Consider the following 25,172-nt stretch of genomic DNA (forward strand, 5'->3'; position numbering starts at 1 on the left):
TTAAATCGTCCTTGTCCACTTCGTTAATTCAAAGAAAATTTGAGTTTGTACCATTTTCTTTAGTGAACGACGCGTTAACTTTGACAAAGATGTTTGGTTTTTCTTTGGGAACTGTGGTACAATTTTTAACTAACCAGCTGAACCAATGAATGTTCAAGCAAAGTTTCACCAGGTTGCTGTTGCATAAACCTGGTGACCATCGACTGTTCCTTTTTTTGTTTAAAAAGCATATCCCACTAGTTACGTTCCTAAAATTAAATTCCTCAGCATTGACCCAATATTTCGAAACCCCAATGAAAATAAATCAATAAACTCGAAAGATCAAATCTCCTCTGTATAAAAAAGGATAATAGACCGTTTCTAAACACGGACTGAAAAACTTCCGTCGAATTATTAATTCGAAAATGCTGTAGTTCTTTTACAAGTATAACTGGTAGTTGAACAGATGAAGTCATTTGTAAACGTCTCCACTTGATCAACTACACAGCAAGATGTAAAAGAACTAAAGGCTCAAGTCTACATCTGCAATTGGTCGAGTGAGCTCTGTTTGGCTACCCACTCGGCCAACTGAAGAAGGTAGACTGACGAAACACTGATGGACGACCAGCATTTAAAAGGGAAAATCTGGACTGGGAGGAAGAGAAGCAAGGGTAAGTTCAAGGTTGAGGGTGGTAGTGATTAGGGCGAGGTCGTTGGTCCTGTTCCAGGAACACAAGGTCGGCATTAGCAGATAAGATAGTCAGTTGGAGGTCTACATGGCTTCCCCCTTCCCCCTCTTAATAAAAGACAATAGAAGATGTGCCTTGAGAAAATTTTAAGGATTTAAAGAAAAAAAAAGAATAGAAAGAAAAGAATTAACCAGTACAAAAAAATAAAACCCCTATTTCTTTCATTCAAAGAAAAAAAATTCAATTAGGCCCAGACTGTTTAAAAAAGTTTTTAAATATTTCTACAATCAAAAAATCAAAAATAAATTATTAAAGTATTTAAAGCTCTTCTACGATGTTGCAAGGAAAAGTCCGAAATCACAGCATGGAATGTACCCTGCAAAAAAAAATAAATCAGTATCAACTTTTGCAATAAAAAAAATAAATTTGTAAGATAACTAACTCGTCACTATACTATAATTTCTGGCAATCGCAGCCAAATCTTAAATTGATATCAAGTAAAATAAGCTGAGTTAAATGTTAAGATCAAAACGAGCTGTGAAATAGTCAAATTTTGTCCAGCCTAACTCAATCGTTAAAGTTTGCTTTATGAAAAATTATTACGATGAACAAGATAACATGAAGAAATATCTTAAAACATAATCTATTGCAAAAAGAACTATTAAATACAGTGTAAGAATGCTAGTCTAGAAGCAGATAATAAAATGCAAGACAATCAGTAACAAAGGAAATACCTTTCTATTCTACCGATCTTGAAAAAGTATTCCAAGTTGGACCTCTCCAATTAACCAGTTCCAGCACAACCTCATCTTCACACCCGGACCTGTAAAATAAGAGCAAAACTATTGATTAAGAAGAAATTAACGTTAAATAATGACAAAAGAATTTCGGCAACCGGCGTTTTCCAACGGTTTTTTTGGGTGTGTACAATTAACTTGCCTCAATTTCCCCTAAGACTGAGATTTCTGCCTCCCAAATGCACTAAATTGATACAAAGATAAAAACAAACGATAAAATGAGTATTTAACAATGAAATTGTTCTTGTCAAAATAATTCGGTACCAGAAAATCTCGGCTTGACTGATGGCGTCGCCTCGCTGACATGAGGCGTCCAACGCGATAGACGCAGTTGCTTGCAGACGGATGTATCACAGCGCTTTTCGGCTTTCATTTGTTTGACAGAAACCGGATGTGGTGGTATGGATTTCCCAAATATTTTATCAATAGTTCGTTTTAAACATTCGATTATGAGAAAGGAAATTAGATAGCTTTATAATAAAAAATTTCATAGTTATTTTACTTGTTTAGAATTTAAAAAAAAAGATAAAAAAAGTTTTATGACAGCGAACAAGTGGCACCCCTGGCTGTCATTCCAGAAACTTCAAATTTCAAAAGAAAAAAAATTCCCATTGGGTTTTTCCTACGAAACGCGCACACAGCTTAATGTGTCGGCAGAGTGAATGTTAAGACCGTCAAAAATCCAACAGGGGAATTGAGCTTAATGTTTCTTGTAGTTTTTTTGCAGGTCCACCCTGGAGAACTTTTTACGGTGGATAATTAAAACGACCTTGCAGATTTCCAAGTCGAGTGCAAACCTACACAAAAAAGTGATCTCCATACACACATATACACTACACAATGCATTCTATTTTGCGTTCCATCGTTAACCATTTTTTTTTTACACCCGACTGGGCGTTGCTACAACAAAGCGCATACACATTCCGCTCAAGGGAAAATATCTTCCTCCAACAGAAAACCGGTGAAATGGGTCATCGGGCGCAATGGATCGCTGTAAAGTGTTCCATTCACGTCGGCAATGAAAACTCGGATCGTGTCGCTTTCCTCCAGATGCAGAACGAACGGAATGGCCGCAGTGCCGTGATTGGCCGGTCCTCCGACTGGCCCTCCGGAACCGATCAGTTCCTTAGTTAATTGATCGTTTTTGTAAATGTTGATGACCATGTCATTGAAGCCAGCCAAATCGACTCCGGAGAACCCAAATACATAAGTGCCCGGTCTGGGGGCCGTGAACAATCCAGTTGTGACATTCATGGCGGTCCCGTTCATCAGTTTCATCACATCGTATCCGATGAGCGTGTCGGCCGTTGCGGCTGTCAAATTCTTGGTGCTCTGGGCGTAGAATGCAATGGGCTCAGTTTTGACATCGACGTAGCCGATCTGCGTTTCCTTGACGTCTTGACCTGAAACATTTTTCATTGTCTATTTATAATTTAATTCTTGGAATTGATTAATTGCTGGTTGTTGTATAACCTAATGAGAAATCGCAGTAGACGAGCTGGACTTTTTTGCCTTTGCGGACGGGGTGGAGCCCTTTCAGAACGTGACCAATTCTCCACAAATCCGTGCACGACGTTGGAATCGGAAGGTCGGCGCTCGATTTCCCGACGCACTCCAACTTGCCCAGGGTGTGGCTGCCACCGTTGTAGCTCGTTTTGCCGAAATTCAATTGCGTCACGGGCAGTATCTCTTTCAAGGTAATTTCTCCTGTATACGCACACACAATCAGACATATAACAACAATAGAGACATTCACTATGGTCAACAATCAATTCGATCGGAAATTTCTAGATATACCATTGTCTGAGAGCGAGACGGCCACGTTGGCATCGCAGTTGCATTTCAGATCGGCGCGGATGCAATTGCCGTCGATACCGCACTGGCACGTGTGTGCGGTCGCATCGGCACCAGACCAAAAGTTTCGCTTTTCTCCGTTGATGTCATTCCACCAGGCGTAATCAACGTTATTCAACGTGAAAGGCGCTCCGACACAATTCACCTATACATATTATAATAGAATAAAGCCAACCCCCACCAAAATGTATTATAAATACATCTCTGTTTGGAGCGAATATTATTATTAGACAGTGTGGCGGGGTGTGATGCGGGCCTCAGGGCATGAATCAAAAAGTGAATAACAAATCCCGTCGATGACAGGATGATTGATATTATGTAGGATAGAAGGTGGGGGCTCCGCGGGCTCGTTATAATAAGGAACTGATGACGTATACGTACTTGAATGGATTGGTAACATTCGGATGAAATCTCGGCTAAGGCCCTCAACTGCCGGATGGTTGCGTTCGTGTAGACGATCGGCCTTGAGTAACAGCCGGCTTCGGGACACTTTGGAATGGAAATGGTCGATTCGCTATTGTGCCCCACGGCCGTGATTCCTGTTACATTAGACATATATACATTCAAAAGTGCTGTTTTTTCGCTTGACATCTTATTTGATATATATCGATCGTTATCAGCCGATACAACTTCAAGTTTTATTATCTGACCTGTTGTCATGTCGCAGTAGACGTAAATGGAGCCGTCGCCGATTCCCAGTCCATCGGGATCGATCCAGTACATGCCAGAGTCTTTGTATTCCGGCAGGCCGCTGTCCAGAGCTTCTTGACACGACCTCGGAGAGAAATTAACCGGTGCAACAGCAACAGCCGCCGCTTTCGCCAGCAGCGGAACGATCGATTCATCCAGTCGGCTGATTTGTTGTTTCAGCCAAACGATTTCATTGGCGGCATTAGCAAGTCGCAATTCTTGATCGACAAGTTTGGCTTCCATTCCATCAAGTCGGGACAGGAGCAACGCCTCCTGCACATTATCCCGCCAAAAAAAATTCAGAGTATAATTCGATGCTGCATAAATGTTATAATAAATGAAACCAGTTTGGCGCTCTTATAATGGCGTTATCTTTTAATATATGTATAGTTCTATTGTGAAAATGAAATACATCAATGTCTTGCCTACATTTTCACGGTGGATGATGGACTGGATTATTTCTTGCTGGGCATCAGCAGCACTCGACGACGACGCAATAATCAGAACGGCACTCGACAAGAGAATTAGAAAACGCTGCTGCTGGAAGGACGACATCATTTCGGGACGGTCGATTAAGAGTTATTCCGTGTATTGGAAAAATTGCGGCCAGACTGAGTGCTGGTAGGACATCGGGATTTGACGGACCGTGTTTGGGAATATAAAATATCGATCAACCATAGATAAGAGAGAAATGCATCAAATAGGCCAATAGTCACGAGTAATGTCAAACATTTGCGTCGGCGAGATGAAAAACGCACCGACCGAAAAAGGACTTTCCTTTTAGATCAAAACCGACGTCCATTATATAAAACCCACTCAAGTCATTTGGTCCCGATAACAGCAAGCATCTGAAACTAGAACTGCTGGACGATGATGTGAAAAAGACCGGCAAAGTTATAAAACGTCAATGATTGGATGGGAAATTTGACATTTGAATTTCCCGCCTATTATTACAATTGAGGAACGAAATATTTAGACTTGGTAATGCCATTAATGTGTATATAGTGTTATTACACTCAAATCGTGACCACAATAACGAGATAATGTGCATTGCAATGGGAGTGGTATAGCTAAAACAAACTTTTTTCGAAATGTTGTACATTGAAGAAAATTTTATCTACCCGGGACACATTTGATTGCCGTTCGTTTTTCTTTTTCCCAGCGTGATTATAGACTCTCTATATATAACTATAAAAGACTCGTTTAAAACGTCCACGTTATCTATTAGACGCGAGATTAAATTCGGCATGATGTGGTCAAACGGTACAAACCGATTGTGTATAGAGCGCGGGAAATTCGAAAATTTAATATCCGCCGTGGCCTAGATTACACACCAGCAGCAGCAGCAGAGATTGAAAATAGATTTTTACTATAGTAGATCTATCTAGTCATGCCGACACACGTGTTGTATTTTTCGGCCGTCTTATAAGGTCATCCAGTTTTCTGTTTCTCGCAACAATTACACTGTTTTTCTTTGTTTCAAATGGACCACAATTTTTATTTCTCCTGGTATATTATTTTTAGGTCCATGGCCAACACCTTTTTTTCTTTGCCTCAACCAGAAATGCTGCTGTGCTGCCTATACAATAAATGATCATCTGGATTGACTGTTTAACGGTTGTCACGAACACAGGAATGCAGTCCATTAACCATTAGCCAGTTATACTTCGTGTTATTTTTTTTCCTAATTATTTAAACTGTTACTTGGTTTGTTTGTTTGTTTTTGTAAATATCTAGAATAACATTCTAGTTTATTTCTTTTCTCAAGAAAAGAAAAAAAAAATCAGAACAGAATCGGGTTGTTGTTTCTCCTGATTTCAATCAATTTCAACTGCTGAAATGCAGCCACGTCATTGCCAGTCAGACCCCCCCAAGGTCTCCATCGAACAGACGAGAAATAGAAATTCGACGAAAAAAGAGTTGGGAAAAAATTCCGGTCTCATTTTCTTAGATATAAAGTTGGGGGGAAAAAAAGTTGTTGCTGCTGTTGGGCGCGGTCATGGCCACTCTCGCCCAGGTGAAACATTTTTGATTTAAATATCAGTTGGTTTTTTCGTCCTCCTCCTCGACCAACATATTTGCAGCTGTGACTGCTCTATAGACATTGTGTGTACACCTTTTCGAATGCTGGACTCGACCTTATTCGTGTTTCTCTGACAAAAATTAATTGAAAAATGTCAAACGAAACAAAAGGACGAGGGATATTCGATGGCGACTCTCTTATATTGGCCGATTGTTCGCCAAAAAACTTGTTGTTTCGGTTGAACAGGTTTCGATCGCTTTTGTATTCACTCGGCGTTTCGATTCGCAGCAGCGATATTTAAATCGCCAAATATAGACTGGCCGAAATGAAAAGGCATTTTGTCATCATCATCGTGTCGTCATAATAGCAAGTTTTGTTTTAACGTGACGGTTTATATCGTCCATTTCGAAATTGAAAATGATTTAATCAAAGGTCTCTATTGTTATTGAACGGTTTGGATTGGGGTCGATTTTTATCATTTCTATATCGATATCTAATTATTTAAATTAGCATGACTAATTAGAATACTAATGTCGTCTGCTTTTGTTTTCGTTTCACTTGTAAGTTTAGAGAAAGCATGCGAAAAGAGGGTAGACCACAGTTCAAGACTTCAAGATTAAAAAGAAAATGGTACGTTCCGGTACATTCACTTTGACGGAAACGTGGCTGCACAAAAAAGTAGGGTCCCAACAAATTAAAATTACAAAAATGTGGTGGCCATGTCAACTCTGGTCACATCTATTAGAAGAGAACTATGTAAAACACACACTCCATGCTTTTTATAGAACTAAAAATGCATATGGAAAGATAATGGGAGCTTAAATGGAAGATGAATCTGTTCCAATTTAGTGAAATGGTATTTCCTGACTAGAAACTATGTGCTGTAAGCCCCCTGTTTGATGCAGTTTGCTTCCACTTAGTATTTATTTAACTTTTTTCTTTGTGCAGATTTGAGAACTAAGCCGGCCATCATAGCCACAAGATGTTTGCAGTTGTTGCTTGTGCTAATATTGACCTGTCATTTTACGGCTAGTGACTATTCACAACCTATAACCTTCACTTTGGGTAATAATTTTCGTTACTTTTAATAACATGTGACCTGATAGATGTTTTTGTGTTGCAAAAGTATTATGTGTAAACCTACTTCAATTCCCTTGTTTATTAAATATCAGGGTTTATTCATTATCTTATTTTCAACTTTTCCTACTTAGCCTATACATGTTGTCAATATTTTTTCGTAATCCAATTTTTATTTTTCATCTAGATAAACAGCATCCCGTTGGATTGGAGGAGGAACTGCCGATGTCGATCGAGTTCTTCTCCTTTCTTTAAATGTCCTCGTGTACGCCCATGTGAGTGTGGGTGTATTCACGAGGACCTCCATTTTCCTATCCTGATGCCTGTGGTGGATCCTCAACTTTTCAGCGGATGGAGTACCTGCGGATGCCGTATTTCCCTGACTTAAAGGTATAGGAATAGAATCTATCTATTCTTCCTCTTTGTCTATTTGGCTGCGTTGATTATAAATCGTTAGATATAGTAGGGAGTCTGATTATTCCCCGAGCTAGGCGATTATAACTGCAATTGTATTCTCTTTCACCGGTATTTGTTGATTCAGTCAGGGTAAATTTCATCTCGTAATTTGTAGAACGACTGCTATAGACCAGGTCTGGTTTTGTACCTCGCAACTTTGTCTGTGGGTTTAAACAATAGTAAATTATAAATGATTTGAACTTTAAAAATTCGAAACAAAGTGCAGCTAGAAAATTAAAAGACCTACCTGCTCGTAGGACTGGGCAGTCGATGTCTATACAAAGTAGTCGAAATCAATTCGTGCCTGTAGTCTAATCACGTCTAATAGAGAGAACTGGCCTTATCACGGTCCACTTGTATACACACGATATCACAGCAGCTATCGGCTCTCAAAGTTTCTGATGAGAAACAAGTTTCCGTCAATTATTTCAATCCTGGTTCAATCAGCTGATAGGCAAAAACACGGACAACACGAGCGTGAATTGATAGACCCTGGGGCCATTAACGATCGATTCAATTGGAGAAAAACCGAAAAAAAAAGACACGCTCGCTCACGGTTATACGCGCAGCACCTGTGAGGGCAGCAGCACACATACCACACACAGCAGCAGCAGTGGCGGCCACACACTCGTCGGATTAAAAATTGGAATTTGTGAAATCGGGGGGGGGAGCTATATAACAAACCAGCGCGTAGAAAATGAAATTCTCAGATGAAATTCCTATAATAGAAGAAGAAGAAAATGCGCAGCAGCAGATGGAAATTTCGAAATGAATCCACACATTCCTGTATAATATACGGGAATGATGCCGGTCACGCCCAATGTTTATAAAGACCAACATCACGCCACAAGTCTCTCTCCTATAGACGCGTTGCAGAGTCGCGATACAAATCGTGAACAAGCGCATAACCCGCCGTCCAGCAGCAGCAGCAGACCGGATCTCTCTTTAGATTCGTCTGTCATTGTATAGAGCCGCAAGATTAGCATTGGCGATAGGCGTTTGTTAATTGCTTTCAATGGGTATAAAACCGGCCTCCTTTGCTGGGCAAAAATAGAAAACGACGACGGGCGGCTGTGCTGATCGCCGTTTGATTCTCTGTGACGTCACCATCGATCAAAGAGCATTGCTAAAATGCAAAGACCTTGCGCCATTGCAGCAGCAGCAGCAAAAAAACGACATTCTTGGGCATATTCAATTGAGGTCACACCATTAGGGACGGTGTATAAGATATTCAAATATATAACTCTCTTGTATCTTGGCCGAGTTGCCTGATGCCAATCACGGACATCTTATTCACGTTTCTTCCATAAATCTTTGTGTTGTAATTTAAGCCAACGGAAGTTGAGAAACACATTTAACCCGTCACAAGACAAACAATATTTGAAAAATGTCAAAATTGTCGAGTCATTTCTTATAGGAGAACCGAAACTAATACCTTAATTGGATTGCGTTATTATTATGAGGTTGAATGGGGGAGAGGGGAGTTGTTCGCACAACAATTCCTTCATTATAATCGTATAGCCAGCTATAAATAAATGTCCAATAATGATTTCCCATCATGCCATGACTATTCATACCTGTTAAAACTCACGAATTTAACGATTCTATATTTTTCGCAGATTGATCGCCAATTATTCCGCAACCATCACGAAGTGCGTCCCGCCAAAAAATCCAGCCGATTCAATTTCGTGCCCAACAACTCGTGTCGTTGGGCATTGGGCGACAAATGTCAAAGGAAATGACACACAACAATAAAAGCCGAGCACAAGTTTTGTTTCGAGGCTATCAGAGTAACACGAGACACGACAGGTAATAACAGCAGAGTGGACGACATTCCGTTACATTTCGGTGGGATTCCAGTTTTTTCACGATTTTCCAATTTCATTCCTGGAATAGCGCCACCACCAGCCCCAAGGGCGTTAATGCAATAATTACAATAAACTTGCGAAATGGTTATGCCCCTTAAAAAAATCACACGAAACGACTGTTGTAATATCGTTACGATATTACCGGGCCATTTGCTGCACAATCAATTCCCCCTTAACCCTCCCCTATCCCCAGTTAACCTCCAGCAATTGCCTTTTTTAGAGGAAAAGTTAATGGCATATTTACCTTATTGGTTGTAATGGCAATTGGGTCGATTGGCGGTACAATTTCCTGGCCAAAAAGACACGCAAATCTATTCTAAAGTAGAGTGTGAAATAACCAACAAAACTAACAATTTCTTCTTTTATGTTTTTATTTATGTTTGACTGGGCCAGGCCAGGCCAGGATCACGTGCAGCAAGTGAAACTACAAAAAGGGGCGCGGGCAAGCCAGAAAGAAACGGTGAAGTGGATATAGCATTGAAATGGAGACTAGAAGAAAAAACAAACCAAAACTTGATTTAGTATGTTGTATAAAACAAGCCGGCCAACGCCAACTGTGCACCACCTCAAGGGGAAATTGACGAACGTAAAAAGAGACCGGAACGTTCGAGTGTTGGCCCAGTGTCTCGCCGACTTTTCACTGGTTCGAACGCAGCAGAACGCCCGTTCCATCCGCGGAAAATATTATCAAAACAAGGACACGCCCAGCTGTTGTTCCCCTTTTTGGACTGGGCCGATCGGGCCACCGGTGATCGTTTCAAGTGATCGGTGCGTCGTTTACTTGTTAAAAAAGTGTTGAATTGATAATCACCGACCGATCAAATATGGATGAGGAATTAATACCGACGTCGGCAGCCATGCCCAGCATCACTGTGGTGCCCTCGTCCAGTTTGAGTTTCCCGACGTCGTCGCCGCCACCGACGCCCATCAGCCCGGCGTTGATTTATCCGAATTTGCAGCAGGAAATGATGGCCGAGGATCGGACGCCGTCTGCTGGAGTGACAATGAGGCAGCAGGAGAATAACGCCGAAGAAGTGACAGGCGGTCAGCTGATGCCCAGCAATTCAAGTGCCGGCCAGGCCAACAGCAGTTACCTGGGCAGCGGGACTAGCGTCAATTACAGCGGCGGCAACGTGACGTTCCAGCACTCGTCTCCGCACCGGTCGAAAGCCAACCGGAAAAAATCAAGAAAATTGACGCTGACCCAAGTCTGTTCGGACGAGGCGGCCATGAAACAGCCGAAACAGCAGCAGTCACCGGAATCGCATAACAATCCGCATCAGAAAGTGACGATGGATGCCGATCGCATATCCAACAGTTCCAGTTTGATCGGCTTCGAGTCGGACAATTCGGCCACGACGGCCTCGACCTTGTCGTCGTCGTCGTCGCTCAAATCCGGGCCGGAGCGTAAAATCAACCGCATCTTTTCAATGTTGCAATCCATGCAGCAGACATTCATGCAGCAGAATCAGCCGCCGCAACAACCACCCCAACAACCGCCTCCGCCGCAACAACAACCGCCGCCGCACCACCACCACCAAGGGAAACTACCCAAACCACAACAACAACAACAGGCTGAGCACATTTACGAGCAACCGCACAACAATCGATTCTCCGACAACCAGCATTCCGGCTCGGATACGATCCAATCGCAAGACCGCCGAGGCCGTCAGATGCAGCTGGAATTGCAACAACAACAACAACAACAATCGTCGGCTCCGTCGCGCCAATTGTTGTACGGGCTGGGCAGGAGCCAGGACTCGCTCATGTCCACCCGAATGTCCAGCAAGAATTTGATGGTCATCATCAACAGCGGCCACCACAACAACCCGTCCGGTCACAGCAACAAAGGTCCGATTTACGCCAGCTGGAATGGATCGCAATACTCTGCCAACACTTACACGACGATGACGAGCGACGGAGCCGGCCAACCTCCGCCCATGACACACGCCATGCCCTACCACAAGGACGGAATGTATTACCCTATAAAACATACAATAATAATAATAATAATAGGGTAATGGTTGTATAATATGAGCGTCTATTTTTGGGTTGCAGGACGTCGCTGTTTATCGTGGGGAGTTCGACCTACGCCCAGTTGCTGATCGTCATGTGTATTGTTGCTGCCCTGTCTGAAGTCGTCACTCACAACGTTTCGTTCCTTTACTTCGAGGTCAGTAGAGTTGTTGCGTTTTATCATTTCTTTTTGATTTGATTTCTTGCTGCTGCTGCTGCTCTCAATGTCAACCCAGGAGTGGAGCAGCAAAGTTTATAAATCCATTACAAACTTTCACTTTTTCTTTTTTGCTTCTGGTGGGCGAGGGAAATTCTTTTTGGGATATGCACAAGTCATTTGTTTTCTTTCCCATTGAGAGTCGAGTCTTTGCTCTACATTTCACTCCAGATTCCATCTGCTGTAGGTGTAACAGAGCGTGTGCGCAGGTATTAGATCTAGTTGTTGCAGCTGGCGGCCACACCCACTTGTCAACGACCAAAGCAAAAATGACGTATGCCTTTACTTCGACTCTGGGAAAAAGAGATAAAGGTTCAATATGGAAATGTTTTTCGGCGAATTTCCAAACGAATTGGAACCAGTTTGGAAGCCATCAACGATGTAATGGCCAGTCGATAACAATTAGAGTTCTTTTTGGCATGTAAGGCGGTTGATATGGATATGGACGAGTTTGGATAAAATGCCAAGTAATTTTCCCAATTACACCGGGGGTTTGCAATGTACCTCTCCACCCATTTCCAGCTACCCATTTCTTATTCTCTCTAGGGTTTACCCTCGATCCCCCAACGTCATTTGGCGAGTCGATTTTTATTTTTATACCTTCGCGTGTGTCTATAGCGGAGGTGTGAGAAAACTAGGCTGCAACCTGATTCCCGGTTTATCGCCCAGTTCCAACAACAACTCGCGTTATTCTTTTCCTTTTTTGATTTTATTTTTCACTTTTGATTTTTTTTGTTGTGGGGCGTACGACCTTGTCTCTCTCTCACCCACACACATACCTCTCTCTCTCTTATATTGTAACCTTCTAACTCCATTCATTTAGAGAGAGAGAAACCTGCTATATATTGCTGTTCGATCCATTCGCGCTGTATTGCCGCTCCAGATATTTGCGCCGATAGTTTTCTCGTGGACATATTTTCATAGTGCCTAGAGTCTGGGTGGTTTGGCATTTTTTATTTTATTAGAGCGACAGTCTGGACTCTTTTTCTAGCCAAGACAATTCAGGTCATTATCGTTGGGCTGCTCTGTGGGTTTCAATTTTTCCCAGCATTGTCGATTTTATTATTTGACAGCTGATGAAAGAGAATTTGATTGGCAGACGGTATTGAAAGATCGGACTCTTTTTTGCGCAATGATTCACGCCTTGTTATTATGGTCCAGCAGAGTCAGGCTTTCATTCAAATCGCCCCCCTTTTTCTCCAGTGAGATAGACCTGAGTCGAGCCTTTTCATCGGCCGGAGAGAGAAAGCCGAACGAAACATTTCCCTTTTTATTTCGACACAAAATGTTGCTGCAATGTCTCGAGAGGTTAACAAGAATAACGAGCCACTGGTTTTTTGTTGGTTTTTTGGGCTTTGTTTTTGTGCAATCCCGTTCCATTCCTAGTAAAACTTCACCTCGTTAAAGGCCCTGAAATGTATTTCTCTCACTCGACGTCCAGCCAATAAAACAGAGAGAAAAAAAAGTCGAATCTAGGTTAATGAAAAACCTGTTTTTCCTTTTTTCTCTTTCCTTTTTCCACCCAACGTGTGCCGTGTCCTTTATTCTGCGAAAGGAAATGTCCTTTCTTCCCAACTGGCGTTGTATAGGTCTCTATCCTATTCTATATATACCTACACCAGCAGGCGAAATGGACCATGTCACACATGATCGCCATTCACCACCCAAATTCATTTCTTTCATTTCTGATGGGAATAATCTAATAACGATCGATTTGGTTTCATTTGATTGATCCGACGATAGACAAATGATGTAATAATAATGCTGGGTATATATATACGGCTGTTTTCTATTTTTACCTAAACAAAAGAAGTCCCGATTGCTCACCATTCGTCATCATTCGAGACGTGAAACAGAAACAAACAAAAAACGATCCCAGTTTAGTCGTGAACTGGCCACGTCATCGAATTTCATAGGGAAAAAGACCTTGTTATTTTATTGCCCCATAACACTTTTTTGTTTCCCCCCATCGCCTCCAGTCGCAATCAAAATCTCCTCCAGCAATGGCTGTGTTGATTCTATCCACACGACCCGGCACACCACCAGCAGAGTTTTTAAAATAAATAATTCATGTGAACAAGGGCTCGAATGTTCTTTTCGCATGTTCGCACAGAGAAAGGTTTCAAATGCAAATAGTCCATCATCGCGGGGGGTATATCTAGCGCATAATCAGCCGGAATTATTAGCAGCACAACTGTTTTGGGTTGTTCGACTTTTGATTTAGAGTTGGGCGTGTTCCAATTTCTACAAATGGATGACGTTGATGACGTCAATTAAAAACTAAAAATAGCAAATTGTTGATTTCCATATTTAGATTTTCTTCGCCTTCCTGTACACGGTGTCCATCATCTTCTTCCTGTACGTCTTCGGCTATTTGCTGCGCTCCAAGCGGCGAAGGGAGGAGCGCAAGCGGCTCAGGAAGTTGAGCCGATGGCGGGAGTCGAACATGGCCAATCCGACCAACACGACGACGGCCGACGACGAGACCAGCGACTACGACAGCGTCCAGGTCGACAACAACAGGGGCGTGGCCGCCATATCCGGTCCGGCCATGTCCGTCGAGAACGAAATCGTCACCGCCCCCTCGCACCTGCGCCGGTTCTTCAACAATTTCAGCGGCGAGCGCAGGAGGTTCAGCCGGTCCGATCCAGCCGAGGCGGAAGACAAGGGCGTCAGCCAGAATCCGCTTCCGGCTTCGCGCAAAACCTCCGGCACAAAACAGTGGAGCCAGAATTTCGGGCTGGGCGGCGGAGAGTCCGGGCCGGGCGAAATCGTGTCGTACTGCACTATGACCAACAGCAGCGACATCACCACCCACAACGCGGCCGTCAACGGCCGGGGCAAAGCCAAAAAGACCAAAGTCTCGGACAACGAGCACAGCCACGGCAGTTTGTTCCTCCGGGCCGGCGCCGTGGCTTTCGGCCTGGGCACCATGATCTACGACGGCCTGGAATTTGGCGCATTCCTGGAAGTGCCGCCGGACTCGCCGTGTTTCGCTCTGCTCCGGGGAGTCAATCCGCTTTTGCACGCCGTTTTCGTCTTTCTCCAAATGTATTTCATCTTCGTCTCCTCCAGGGTAATTATTCGCAATTCAATTATTAAATTCAACCACCTGTCATTAAATCTCTTGTTAATTTAATTGCAGTTGAACATTCACAAATTCAAAGTGATTGCCCGGTTCGGGTTGATGCACTGCGTGGCCACCAACGTTTGCGTTTGGATCCGCACTCTGGTCAGGGAGTCGCTCAAGGAAATCAACGGACATTACCATCACTACGACAAGTCGGCCAAGGCCGCCAGCTACCAGTCTCAGTTCACCAGTCAACCGGTGACGGATGGATACGATCCGGCATCCAACGCTCTGCTCCACCATTTGGTGGAAGCTGTGGCCGCCGTGGCCGGAAGCGAAGAAAGTTTCGAAGGTGGAACTTCCGTCTTTTTCGACATTGGTAACGTCACTCAAACTTTCAATTAATTAAATTATAACAAATGATATATCTTCATTTATTTTTTTAGTGAATGAAACATTTGCGGATGCGCTGGCCGGTGCCACGACCCCCGCACCGATGGGCGGAGGCAAAAGCAAAAAGGAAATCAGTTTGTGGGAATTGACGGGCAACGTGTCGTGTGGCCGTCGCATCTTCCTGGGCAACATCATCATGGACGCCGCCCCTTTTCTCTACCCGTTCCTCATTGAATATTCGCTGATTGGCGCCGCCGTCCTTTACGTCATTTGGGAGCACATTGGACTCAATCCAAAGTAATTTCTATCAACAACATCTCCATGGCAACCAAATGTTGTAACGAAACAATTTGGACAGGTACAAGACGGAGGACAACAACCGCGGGATGAAAGACGAATCGATTTGGAACAGCCGAACTCGCCAGTTGCGGGTCGATTGCGTCGGGGCCTCCAAGGGACTTTTCATGGGCCTCTTTTTCCTGACGGCCTCGCTCCTCTGCCTCGTCCTCTTCTTCATCTTTGTGCCCATGCCGCAATTCAAACGGCTGGGCCTCATTCTGGGTGATGCCGCTCATTGCACTTTGCTTATCGTTTCCATCATCGCCATGGCCATCGGCGCTTACAGGTTTCCATCCATCTTTCATTTTTTAATTAATCCACCAGAATTTTTTAATCATTTTGAAATCTAATTTCTAGGGCCCGGCACCTTCACTTTCATTCAGAGCACATGGAGGAGCTGGGCAGCATTTTACTTCGAATCTCCGCCCTGGGCATTTTCGGCTACTCGGCATTTTCGATGATTGCCGGAGCGCTGGGCAGTTCGGACGAAGAACCGCCCACTTTGGTCTTCATCAACGGCCTCTTGTCCGTCATCGAAGTGACGGTGCAGACGATTTTCATCTCGGACATGTCCCGACGGAGCGTCAACACAGCCGAGCAGGACCTGGAGAAGCCGGGCAGACAGTCCGTCACTTTCCTACTCATCACCAACATGACCCTGTGGCTGGTCTACACTTTTGAAATGCAGAAAGTCGAAGCCAATCCCGTCCAGCTCAACTTTTACGGCTTCCTGCCGTGGTCCATCGTCCAGCGCATCTCGTTGCCCCTGTGCATCTTTTACCGGTTCCATTCGGCCATGGTCTACGCTGAAATCTGGAAGAATTCCTTCAGATACCACGGGCCGCCCATGGAGGAAACCATAGCCGTCGGTGGTTCTGCAGTTCATTGAGAAAAACAGCTCCTGTATAGGTCTGAAATGAGGATGTTATATTTATTCCGAATTCCGTAAGTAAGTTGATGTTGAATCTTCCATCCATCGAATCCTAACTTTTTCTTCCTGGAAGACAATTTCGCATTGTTCTTGGGTGTTGTTCCCATATCACTATTAGTTTTAATCCCGTAATGTAGGCAATTGAATTAGAGTTTATCTATTTTCTATATAATCGAATAACCAAATGTATAAATAATTGTACATTGTATATTTAATTCGTAAGGACTGAGATATTTGTGTCTTTCAAGGAGGTTACAAGAATTTAGCGCATCGATGCAATTTGGAAATGGCTTGCAATCGTCTTTGATATCACGTTCATCTATCCAATCCTTTTTATCATGTACATTTAGGTGAACATTCGCCCATCCCTCCCCTATACCCCTATTAGATTTTTATTCATTTTCTTATCGAGTCTAATTAGAAAATGTTGATCCGAATTCATTTGAAACATGTTTCCTAGACATGTACTGGACGTTATTTAACCAGTTGACAATTGGACGCCTCGCCAAGTTTGACACGACCATTGTAGAATCAAGTTGAACTTATAACAGAATGCATCAAAGATTTGAAAGCCGAGTTCAAACCGGAAAACAACTAAAAATTGGAACCACGTAGTCATGTAGCAATTTTTACTCTTATATAATATTGGTGCGACCCAATTGCATTCGTTGGCGTAATATCAAAGACGAGAGCAACAATTTCGGCCAATTTGATTATTTCCTTTTTTTTTAAATAAAATTTTGAAATGATGACGTCATCCATACGGACAATACACGGTCACGACAGCAAAAATGCAACAACTTTGTATCCCATTTTCATCGACAACGTTGTGAAAAGAAAAGAGCCCAGCCAATGTAATCGAGTCTGTTTCAGGTGTCCGTCATCCCTTTGTGCGTGTTGTTTCCGACCGGCTGGTCACGCGACAGGCTCTCCAAAAGGTGCTGCTGGCTCCCGCATGTGAAATGAATCGGCCTGTCTGTCACATGGACAAAAAGAGATGAATAATGTATTCAAAATTTGACCGCCGGCCCGTCTCGCCTCACAATCTGTCCAACATGCCTGTCCATCATTTGCTGTGAGGTAGCACTGGGGCTCGAGATTAGTCAAACTTGTGACACATCTCCCATCGTCTTGTCGACAATCTCGTTTCTTTTTTTTCCCAAAAAATGTTTGACATGAGGCATAAACGTGACGACTACTCGGCAGGTATTTTCAATTTTCTTTTTCAAATAAATAAAAAAATTTTAAGATATGGCTCATGTGCTGTTGTTTTATTCCAATTTTGGCATTCATTTTCTAATTTTGCCACCATTTCGCTTTCGCTTTTTGCCCTCCAAATAGGGTGTGTCCAAGGTGAGTTGATACTGACCGGCCTCGGGTGAAATCTAACGGCATTCCTGCACCTGTTTGACCTCATACAAAATTTGAAAAAATTTAAAACGAACAAAGGGAGGAGTTACGTAATGCAAAGTCGTTTGCTAATCACTCCCCTACACACTCTAATGCTGGAATTGAATTAATTTTGATTCCTTGATTCATTTGTTCCTATAGCTCTAGGTTCCCCTTTGGCACATTGGCACTCGTCATAGAGCAAGTGGCCCAACTCCCAAGGTGATTATCAGTGATTATTATATTATGAAACCTTATCATTGTTTCTTTAATCAAGTTTTTGTTGCTATCCACATCAGAGACCGGGTGGATCCAGCCTTAGAGGATTGTGGTGCAACACAAAGTCAGGCGTGATCACGTAATCACATAATCATCCGAGTCAAATAACAAGGTGAAAACTCGCAATCTTTCGACGAACTGGTTTTTCAACTGCCCAAGGAGGTGAAATCCGGCCATCATTTGGAGGACAATTGAACTGGCAACTGGATGTCTACCAAGTCTATATCAAGGATGACCAGTTATTGAAAAGCCTGCAGCATCACAATTTGACTGGCAAAAATCACGCCAAATTTAATTCACTTTGCTGGATTAGATCGGAGCCATCCATCTCAATTGAGGGAACGTAGCCGCCACCACATTTATTACTGATTGAATTGGTGCTGTTCAAAACAAACGATTCAACACGTCAAACAGAAAGTTAGACGAGAGTCAATTATTCTGCCGAGACATACAGATTAGTTATTAGTGGAATTAAGGACACACCTTTATAGTTAAACATAACGACACTAAAGACATCTAGGATGTCGTATGATGGCCGGATTAGCGTCTACTGGTCGTCTGTGATGGTTGGACAATTAATTAGTAGATCGATGATGATATTAGACAACTTCTTACATGGTGCAATTTATAGCCACGACTTTGTTAACATTCGCGGAAATAGTTATGCGGGGAAAAAAAATGTTTATTCCGTAAAAATCTCATTATGGAACTTACAAAGTTGTTCCACGTTAATGTAATGTCAGGAAAACTACGGTTAGCGTTACACTGTCAAAATCGTTGAATTAGTGCAACTAATAAAACCATCTTTTGAAAGGGCCGCCGGAGTATACTGGTCCGATTCTTAGAAATCCAGCTGGGCCGAAGTTGTTGTACTTGTCCAAGTCACCATTGAAGCCAGGGTTTTGGAATTCTGTTTTAAACAGTTGAAAATGTAATAACCGCACTATTATAACGTTTATTGTCCTCTTACCGGTTTCCATTTGGCCAAGGAGCAATCCTATCTCGACGGGGGCTTGGGTGGTGGCAGAAGATGGAAACATCTCAGCAAAGAGTTTGTCGATTTCAACATCACGTTCACGACGGTTGGCTGGAACAGCGCTGGTCAAAGTCAAAATGGCCAACAGGACACAAAGGCTCAGCTGTCGTTTGTTTGCAAAAAGAATGATACCACTTGAATCGTTTATATTGGAATAAAAATTGACTTACCAGGATAGGACGACTCATGTTGCTGTTGATTGTTTAACGATTGCTCAAGTACTAAGATGCCGATTGGAGATCAGTCGAAGACCTTTTATACTGCGAGATCCCAAAGTATGGGCAAGTCACCAAACGTACCAGCAAGTAGACGGGAAAAGAAGCGAACCAATTATATATGTAAAACTCCAGCAATCGCAAAGTTGTTTGGAGGATGATGAAACAGCAAGAGTTCTTTGGGGGAACACCCAGGGTGGAGAGGCACCTGAGATGAGAAAAAGAAAAGATGAAAGCAGAGTAGATGGCCAATCGCGTGTGATTACCCAAATAGTGTGACGCCGATTTCCAGTTCCACACTTAACTTATTCTCCACACGTTTTCGTTTGACTTTTCTCGCCATTTTTTAAATCTTTTTCTTGATCGGACACACAGCACCCCAATCAACGTTTCACGTTATTTGCATGCAACTTGGTGAGCATTACATGTATATTCAATCAACCCTTAATTATACATTTCACATCATCTTGAAAAGGATGGGTTTGGTGGTGTCTACTTCTGAAGCTAAACCATTCAAATGAATTCTATAATTTCAGATGGAATAATCAAAAGCTATGAATACGGGTACTTAAAATGTATCTTAAGAGTCACCGTATTTCACCTGAAGTACCATAGTATAAATAATAGCGACCTTCACTTCCTCAACTTGTGTTCAGCAGTTGGATTTTGGATTCATCAAAGTGCAGTGTGTAGTACAGAAGTGTCTTGCCTGCATAATTGCATTTTAAAAAAGGTTTAACTTGAATTCTGGTTTTTAGAAAATTTCAATTTATTACATAAATTTTAAGGTTATACTCATCTTGGAAGAATAGCTGTGGCTGCTCCTCCTCTTCCAGTGTTGTTGCAATTCATATATTAGCCAGCAGCTACTTGTTTAGTTGTTTCCCTTTGTACCGTTGTACGTCCCATGAAAAACTTGGTAATTCTTCTTTACTTGTTTATGAATATTCAGTAGCATTTGCTTATTCATCAATAGAGCATTGTTCTTTCTTCAAATGTTTCCAATGTAGAAAAATTAGTATGCACATGACGTTTCAGCCCAAAAAGGGCAACAAGACAACAACAACCAAAACAAGTTTGTCAGACTGTCGTCTGCTTATTTCCATTTTCCAGTGAGAATGGATGTGAAAATGGCTGCTCTCCAGTCTCTACATCATGCAACTTTACATCCGCGCGATTACATCTGAGTGACAAAAGTCTCATCCGCTGATGATTGTTAAGTTTATTTCTTCAACGAAATTTAAAAAAAAAGAACATTTTTTTCTTGGAATTGAATTTGTGGTGGACACATTTTGTGTCAATAGTTTTGTGTGTATAGTCTAACCTACTGCCTGGAGTGCCTGCCCTCATGGAAAATTTGTCCGGAATGATTAGCAGTTTCAAATCCAGGTAGGAATATTTGGTCTCCATGTCATTATTCTTCGTTTATTGGTTATGATTTGTATCATGATTGTCGGCCATTTGTTTTGGGCGTTTTTTGTGAAGGGGTGGGGGGAAACAGGTTTCTTTGTTCAAGGTTATGCAATCCGGACTCACCTAACCTTATCTCGACCCACCCTCCTACTACACTCTACTACACCGTTCCAACTACTCCGCCTTTTTCTCCGCTGTTCTTTTGTTTTTTAACGGATGACAGGATTGAATAGGGTAGGAATAGGATCTTGAGGGATTTTTTAAAAATGCAATTAATGTAATTAGAAAAAGGCGAGATGAGGTTAAACTATCGTTGCAATTCTCTTCGTTCTTGACCGCGTCCATTGCATCCCCTGTCTCCATGCCCATCGAGTCCTTGAGACTGTCAGCTGTTCGATAACAAGCGGCCCGTCGTGTCCATCTTGCTGTTTGTTCCGTGCAACTCTTTCCCGTACCTCAGCCATATGACCAAAACCACCAACAGTGCGCAGCACAAACCCAACTGTTTTTAGACCGAAATTTGTTTAATAAGTAATATTAGTTGCATTAGAAATGAACACTGAAACTTACTAGCCTTGTTACTAGCACTCTTTGACTCGTGTTAATGAAAGCGTCCGCTTATGCTGGATGGGCTAACTTGGATGATGATTGTCGAGTGAAATCAACGCAGAATTGATCTAATCCTTTTTACAGGCGTGTTGGGATTTTCCTTATTGATTCGAATCGATATCAATCTTGTATACCGAAATCATTTTTTGAAAGGCTGACCTATTTTTGTGGTTATCTATAATATCTGTGATTTCGCGTTGATTAAATTCGACACGTCATTCAGGTGAATCCCCGAGAGTCTCGACAACCGACTTGAACCGGAGTTTGAAAAATTGAATAACTTGTTCAGTCTTCCTTTTTTTAAAAAAAATTTTCTGCGTCCATTATGCAAATTGTTTTTATTTCACGTTCGACTGTAGTCTACGAAATATCGGCAAATAACATTTGAAACCTGCTTGCTCATCACAGGTTAGGTTAGTAGCCAACTCGTTTGAACTGGATACCCAACCGACTTCAACCTGCCGAGAAAGTCAACTGAATAATCAAATTTGATTTTTGCGTGTTGAGCAACAAAACTAACTAGAGGATCGCTATACAATCTGATTTTTTTACTATACTACTAAACAAATTCATAGCGTTTGAAACGAGTGGATTATTGTAGTCGTAAGGCGAATATTACCGTCAGGCTTTTTTCGAAATGTTATTCCAGATACGACGGTATACAAATCCTTGTATGGTCTCATGGTGTTAGGCAGACTGGAGTGAACTCGTGGATGGAAGAAAATAAAAAGAAGAAAATGATGTAACAGGGTCGTCGTGTGATTGTGTTGCAGTAGCCGTTTTAGTGTAATCGACTTTTGGTCAGTTCGTCAGCAATCCTATAGGAATGGCAAATGTATTTGAATTTGGCGGGCTTTTCTATAGACTTTCAAGTATTGGTTCTTTTGTGCTATTTTTATTTACTTTGATCTTGAACGGGTTATTGTCAACAAGGTCTTTTGACGGCTGCATGTACGTCAGACTTCCTCCATTGGAGCGGCCAAGGATTGAGGAAAATGAATTATTTACTGCGCATTATTCAGATTGCCATTTTGTTGCGTCACATGCGGAACGACTTACTAACTATAAAACAAGGATAAATAACACCGTCTCTTGTCATAATTTGAGTCCAGCTCCGTTCGACAACTTTGGTTTTCTCGAGTTCTTTGATGGTCGGTTATCAGCGATATGAAGGTAAACGGTAAATACTCAATTCTTATTATATTTTGTTTTGTTTTAATTCTTATTCTATCTGTTTAGAATGTTATCGTTAGCGTCTTGTTCGTGATGGCCGTTCAAATCCAGTTTACGGCCAACGCTTACGCTGTTTATCCTGCCCTATCCATACCAAAGTGGTTCTCCGAGCCATTCGACTACGCCCCTATTAGTCCGGACAACTATCCTGATGTTGCTGTAGCTGGCCTTTGGGCTTATTTATCCGTTTCCCCAGTTGGCCAAGTGGTCGAGCAGGTTCCTTACATCTTGACTGATGTTCCAGGCTTCCTCAGCCATCAGGACGCTTCCGCTCCTGTGGTGTCCAGCAGCGATCTAGTCCGCACGAAGCGCAAAAACGTTTTGCATTACCGAAATGGCGAATTCAGACCTATTCTCTGTTCTCCACGCCTATGCCTCATCGAAAGGCCAATGGGAGAGGCGGAAGAATAAAACCACATTCATTGCGCACATCGTCCTCTTACTAATATCCTGCCGTTAATCATTATGCAATTCCGTTACCTCTTGGTTGCTAACATCCATGTAAGCCCATTCTAACTATGCATCATAATGCTAACCAAAGTAATCAATAGCAAAGTACTTTGATAATTATTGGCATTTTCTTAATTATACAATATGCATGGTCAGCAGTTTGTTCAATTATTTCATCTATTTTAAATGGTTTGTTGCAAGAAAACGAGAAAAACTGATCGGTCGCCATTTGAATCGAATTATACGGAACACATAGCCACGGGTAAAGTTTTGACCTTCTCTGCTGGCCGTCTTCACCTCTAAACGTGTTTCTATTGCGTCTATCCTTTACTTGTTTTTTTCTATTCGTGTTGTTTTCGGACAGTTCTGTTAGTTTGGAAAATTTGCAACAAGACTCGAGATCAGCATTCATCCGTTTTCTAGGCTAAATAATAACGCCCTCGGGATTTCTACAAGTTTATTCAAAGTGGTTTGACGTGTTGCTAGTTCCACGCATCCCCTATACGACAAGAGAGATGCGGTCAAGTAACTCAAACTAGCGGTTCCAGCAGAATGCGCATCGCCGAAACTATTTGTTGGTGCCATCTTCTCTCATCAGACGGATGAGTATAAAAGCGACGGAAAGATCGGGGCATCTTCTATTTTCTCTCTTCTACCGCACTTGAAACGCAATGAAATCGATTGAGGTAAGCCAAATTTGTCTGCAATTTCTATTTTATTCCTTGTTGTAATAAATCTCTTTTTTGATGAGCATAGATCGCTTGCTGCATTTGTCTGTTGGCTGGACTGGCCGCTGATGCTGCCCACTTGATTGGCGGCTATTCGGGCGGCCGTTACACGCTCCTACCTGCCGCCGACACTTTGGCCCAGTCGTTCTCATCAATGCCTTACATCCCTTACAACATCCCCATTTATTACGACCATCCCATCCAGCAGCAAACTGAAGACTATCGCAATGCTGTAGCTGCAGTAGCTGCGCGCAATAACATCATCGCCTTAGACGCTGACTCATCTGCCACCGCGGACAACGCCCCGGACCGTGACCAGCGCCAAATTCAAATTCGATACAGACCTGGTTACAAGAAAGGATAACGAATAAAAGCCTCTTCAATGACGAGCAAAAAAGATATCACTTGTTGATCAAGAACTGCTGCCCCTCACCAAAAGGTCGACCTCTATTACATCACATTAGACTTGATTTTCACAAAATAATTATTATACTAGAATTACTTCAATCTCAATTATAAAAAGACGGGGAGAATCATTTTGACTTGTCATTATTGAATCATTGTTTTGTTTGCCTTGGGATAACTTTTGGAATAAATTATACAAATGTTACAACAAAATTAAGTTACCGGTTCTTGACGAGATGATGAAACCCGTCTGACAGCAGTGGCAGCAGTGGTCCCAGGTGAATAAACTCTTGGCATAATGCACACAAGAGTTTGCTGTCATTCATCTCACGATATGCTTCTCTTTTAAGTTTCACACAGAAAACCAGTGTTGGATTTTTTGGACTCTTATAATTGATGGTCCCATTAATTTGATTAAATTGTATTGGTATAAAATAGTCAATTTTATATTTCACGCAATTCTCTTTGATGTACAGTTTTCAATTCCGCTTCGATCAACGATTTATCAGGCGGTCAAATTTTCAAAAAGTGTTGCTTAATTAATGAATGAAGATAAAGAAATCAGCTAAACAAATCAATTTCCCTCTTCGAACCCTCCGTATCCGCCGAAATCTTCATATCCGCCGTATCCAGCAGTTTCCTCCAGCTGTTGGTTGTTGTTGTTGTCAAAGCCTTGACTCACTTGGACGCTGAAGATATTTCCAGTGCCATAATCGTTGTCGCCGTATCCCTCGTATAGATTTCCTGTTGATTCAAATGTAAAAAAATTGAAAAATCTCATTCGAATCAATTTTGGTCATAAAAAAGGTTAGGCAATTTTATGGCGACGTACCGTAACCTGTCAAGGCTCCACCCATGGCAGGATCGAGTTGGCGACGTTGTCGGAGAGGAGCGGCGACGGCCAAAGCCAAAACGGCCAAAAGTAAGACCAGCAAATTCAACTAATAAGACACGAATAATAGAATTGACGTCAAACAATGTGTATGAACGATTTAATACAATTAATTACTTACAGG

At 42.3% G+C, this 25,172-nt stretch overlaps 4 protein-coding genes across 8 annotated transcripts; 2 read left to right on the forward strand and 2 right to left on the reverse strand.

Moving 5' to 3' along the window:
- Nucleotides 1-923: 923 nt before the first annotated feature.
- Nucleotides 924-4,657, reverse strand: LOC124207112. Of its 2 annotated transcripts, none has more exons than XM_046604411.1 (9): nt 4,439-4,657; nt 3,970-4,294; nt 3,701-3,858; nt 3,263-3,464; nt 2,939-3,172; nt 1,730-2,868; nt 1,564-1,649; nt 1,403-1,491; nt 924-1,044 (listed from the first exon to the last, which is right to left on the reverse strand). In XM_046604411.1, the coding sequence occupies exons 1-6, from the start codon at nt 4,565-4,567 to the stop codon at nt 2,393-2,395; spliced, it is 1,524 nt and encodes a 507-aa protein (XP_046460367.1). In that variant the 5' UTR covers nt 4,568-4,657; the 3' UTR covers nt 924-1,044; nt 1,403-1,491; nt 1,564-1,649; nt 1,730-2,392. The 2 variants fall into 2 exon arrangements, with proteins under 2 accessions (XP_046460367.1, XP_046460368.1); XM_046604412.1 differs by having other exon boundaries at nt 3,970-4,282; nt 4,439-4,648.
- A 1,919-nt stretch (nt 4,658-6,576) lies between these two features.
- Nucleotides 6,577-17,196, forward strand: LOC124207106. 2 transcript variants are annotated; one of them, XM_046604397.1, is made up of 11 exons: nt 6,577-6,662; nt 6,981-7,097; nt 7,297-7,499; nt 9,185-9,374; nt 9,827-11,408; nt 11,492-11,606; nt 13,981-14,742; nt 14,812-15,115; nt 15,183-15,426; nt 15,488-15,754; nt 15,826-17,196. In XM_046604397.1, exons 5-11 carry the CDS (start codon nt 10,258-10,260, stop codon nt 16,355-16,357), a joined length of 3,375 nt encoding a protein of 1,124 aa, XP_046460353.1. In that variant the 5' UTR covers nt 6,577-6,662; nt 6,981-7,097; nt 7,297-7,499; nt 9,185-9,374; nt 9,827-10,257; the 3' UTR covers nt 16,358-17,196. The 2 variants fall into 2 exon arrangements, with proteins under 2 accessions (XP_046460353.1, XP_046460354.1); XM_046604398.1 differs by lacking the exon at nt 6,577-6,662 and having other exon boundaries at nt 7,010-7,097; nt 9,832-11,408.
- A 1,532-nt stretch (nt 17,197-18,728) lies between these two features.
- Nucleotides 18,729-20,600, reverse strand: LOC124207159. Of its 3 annotated transcripts, XR_006879794.1 has the most exons (5): nt 19,920-20,027; nt 19,585-19,842; nt 19,274-19,526; nt 19,038-19,206; nt 18,729-18,977 (listed from the first exon to the last, which is right to left on the reverse strand). XR_006879794.1 is itself a non-coding variant. In XM_046604482.1 (4 exons), the coding sequence occupies exons 2-4, from the start codon at nt 19,289-19,291 to the stop codon at nt 18,859-18,861; spliced, it is 306 nt and encodes a 101-aa protein (XP_046460438.1). In that variant the 5' UTR covers nt 19,292-19,526; nt 19,585-19,841; the 3' UTR covers nt 18,729-18,858. The 3 variants fall into 3 exon arrangements, 2 of the variants coding, with proteins under 2 accessions (XP_046460438.1, XP_046460439.1); XM_046604482.1 differs by lacking the exon at nt 19,920-20,027 and having other exon boundaries at nt 19,585-19,841; XM_046604483.1 differs by having other exon boundaries at nt 19,274-20,600.
- A 1,751-nt stretch (nt 20,601-22,351) lies between these two features.
- LOC124207150 lies at nt 22,352-24,612 on the forward strand. Its single transcript, XM_046604469.1, has 3 exons — nt 22,352-22,513; nt 22,580-23,709; nt 23,780-24,612. The coding sequence occupies exons 1-2, from the start codon at nt 22,508-22,510 to the stop codon at nt 22,982-22,984; spliced, it is 411 nt and encodes a 136-aa protein (XP_046460425.1). The 5' UTR covers nt 22,352-22,507; the 3' UTR covers nt 22,985-23,709; nt 23,780-24,612.
- The last annotated feature ends 560 nt before the right edge of the window (nt 24,613-25,172 follow it).

This window comes from Daphnia pulex, chromosome 11, assembly GCF_021134715.1.
Source record: "Daphnia pulex isolate KAP4 chromosome 11, ASM2113471v1".
Lineage (NCBI taxonomy): Eukaryota > Metazoa > Arthropoda > Branchiopoda > Diplostraca > Daphniidae > Daphnia > Daphnia pulex.

Coding starts and splice junctions, on each gene's coding strand:
- LOC124207112 (XM_046604411.1), bottom strand. CDS start 4,567: ATGATGTCGTCCTTCCAGCAGCAGCGTTTTCTAATTCTCTTGTCGAGT. Junction 4,295..4,438: donor CCATCATCCACCGTGAAAAT/GTAGGCAAGACA, acceptor TTTTTTTGGCGG/GATAATGTGCAGGAGGCGTT. Junction 3,465..3,700: donor AATGTTACCAATCCATTCAA/GTACGTATACGT, acceptor TAATATGTATAG/GTGAATTGTGTCGGAGCGCC.
- LOC124207106 (XM_046604397.1), top strand. CDS start 10,258: ATGGATGAGGAATTAATACCGACGTCGGCAGCCATGCCCAGCATCACT. Junction 14,743..14,811: donor TCATCTTCGTCTCCTCCAGG/GTAATTATTCGC, acceptor ATTTAATTGCAG/TTGAACATTCACAAATTCAA. Junction 15,755..15,825: donor ATGGCCATCGGCGCTTACAG/GTTTCCATCCAT, acceptor TCTAATTTCTAG/GGCCCGGCACCTTCACTTTC.
- LOC124207159 (XM_046604483.1), bottom strand. Junction 18,978..19,037: donor CCTTGGCCAAATGGAAACCG/GTAAGAGGACAA, acceptor TGTTTAAAACAG/AATTCCAAAACCCTGGCTTC.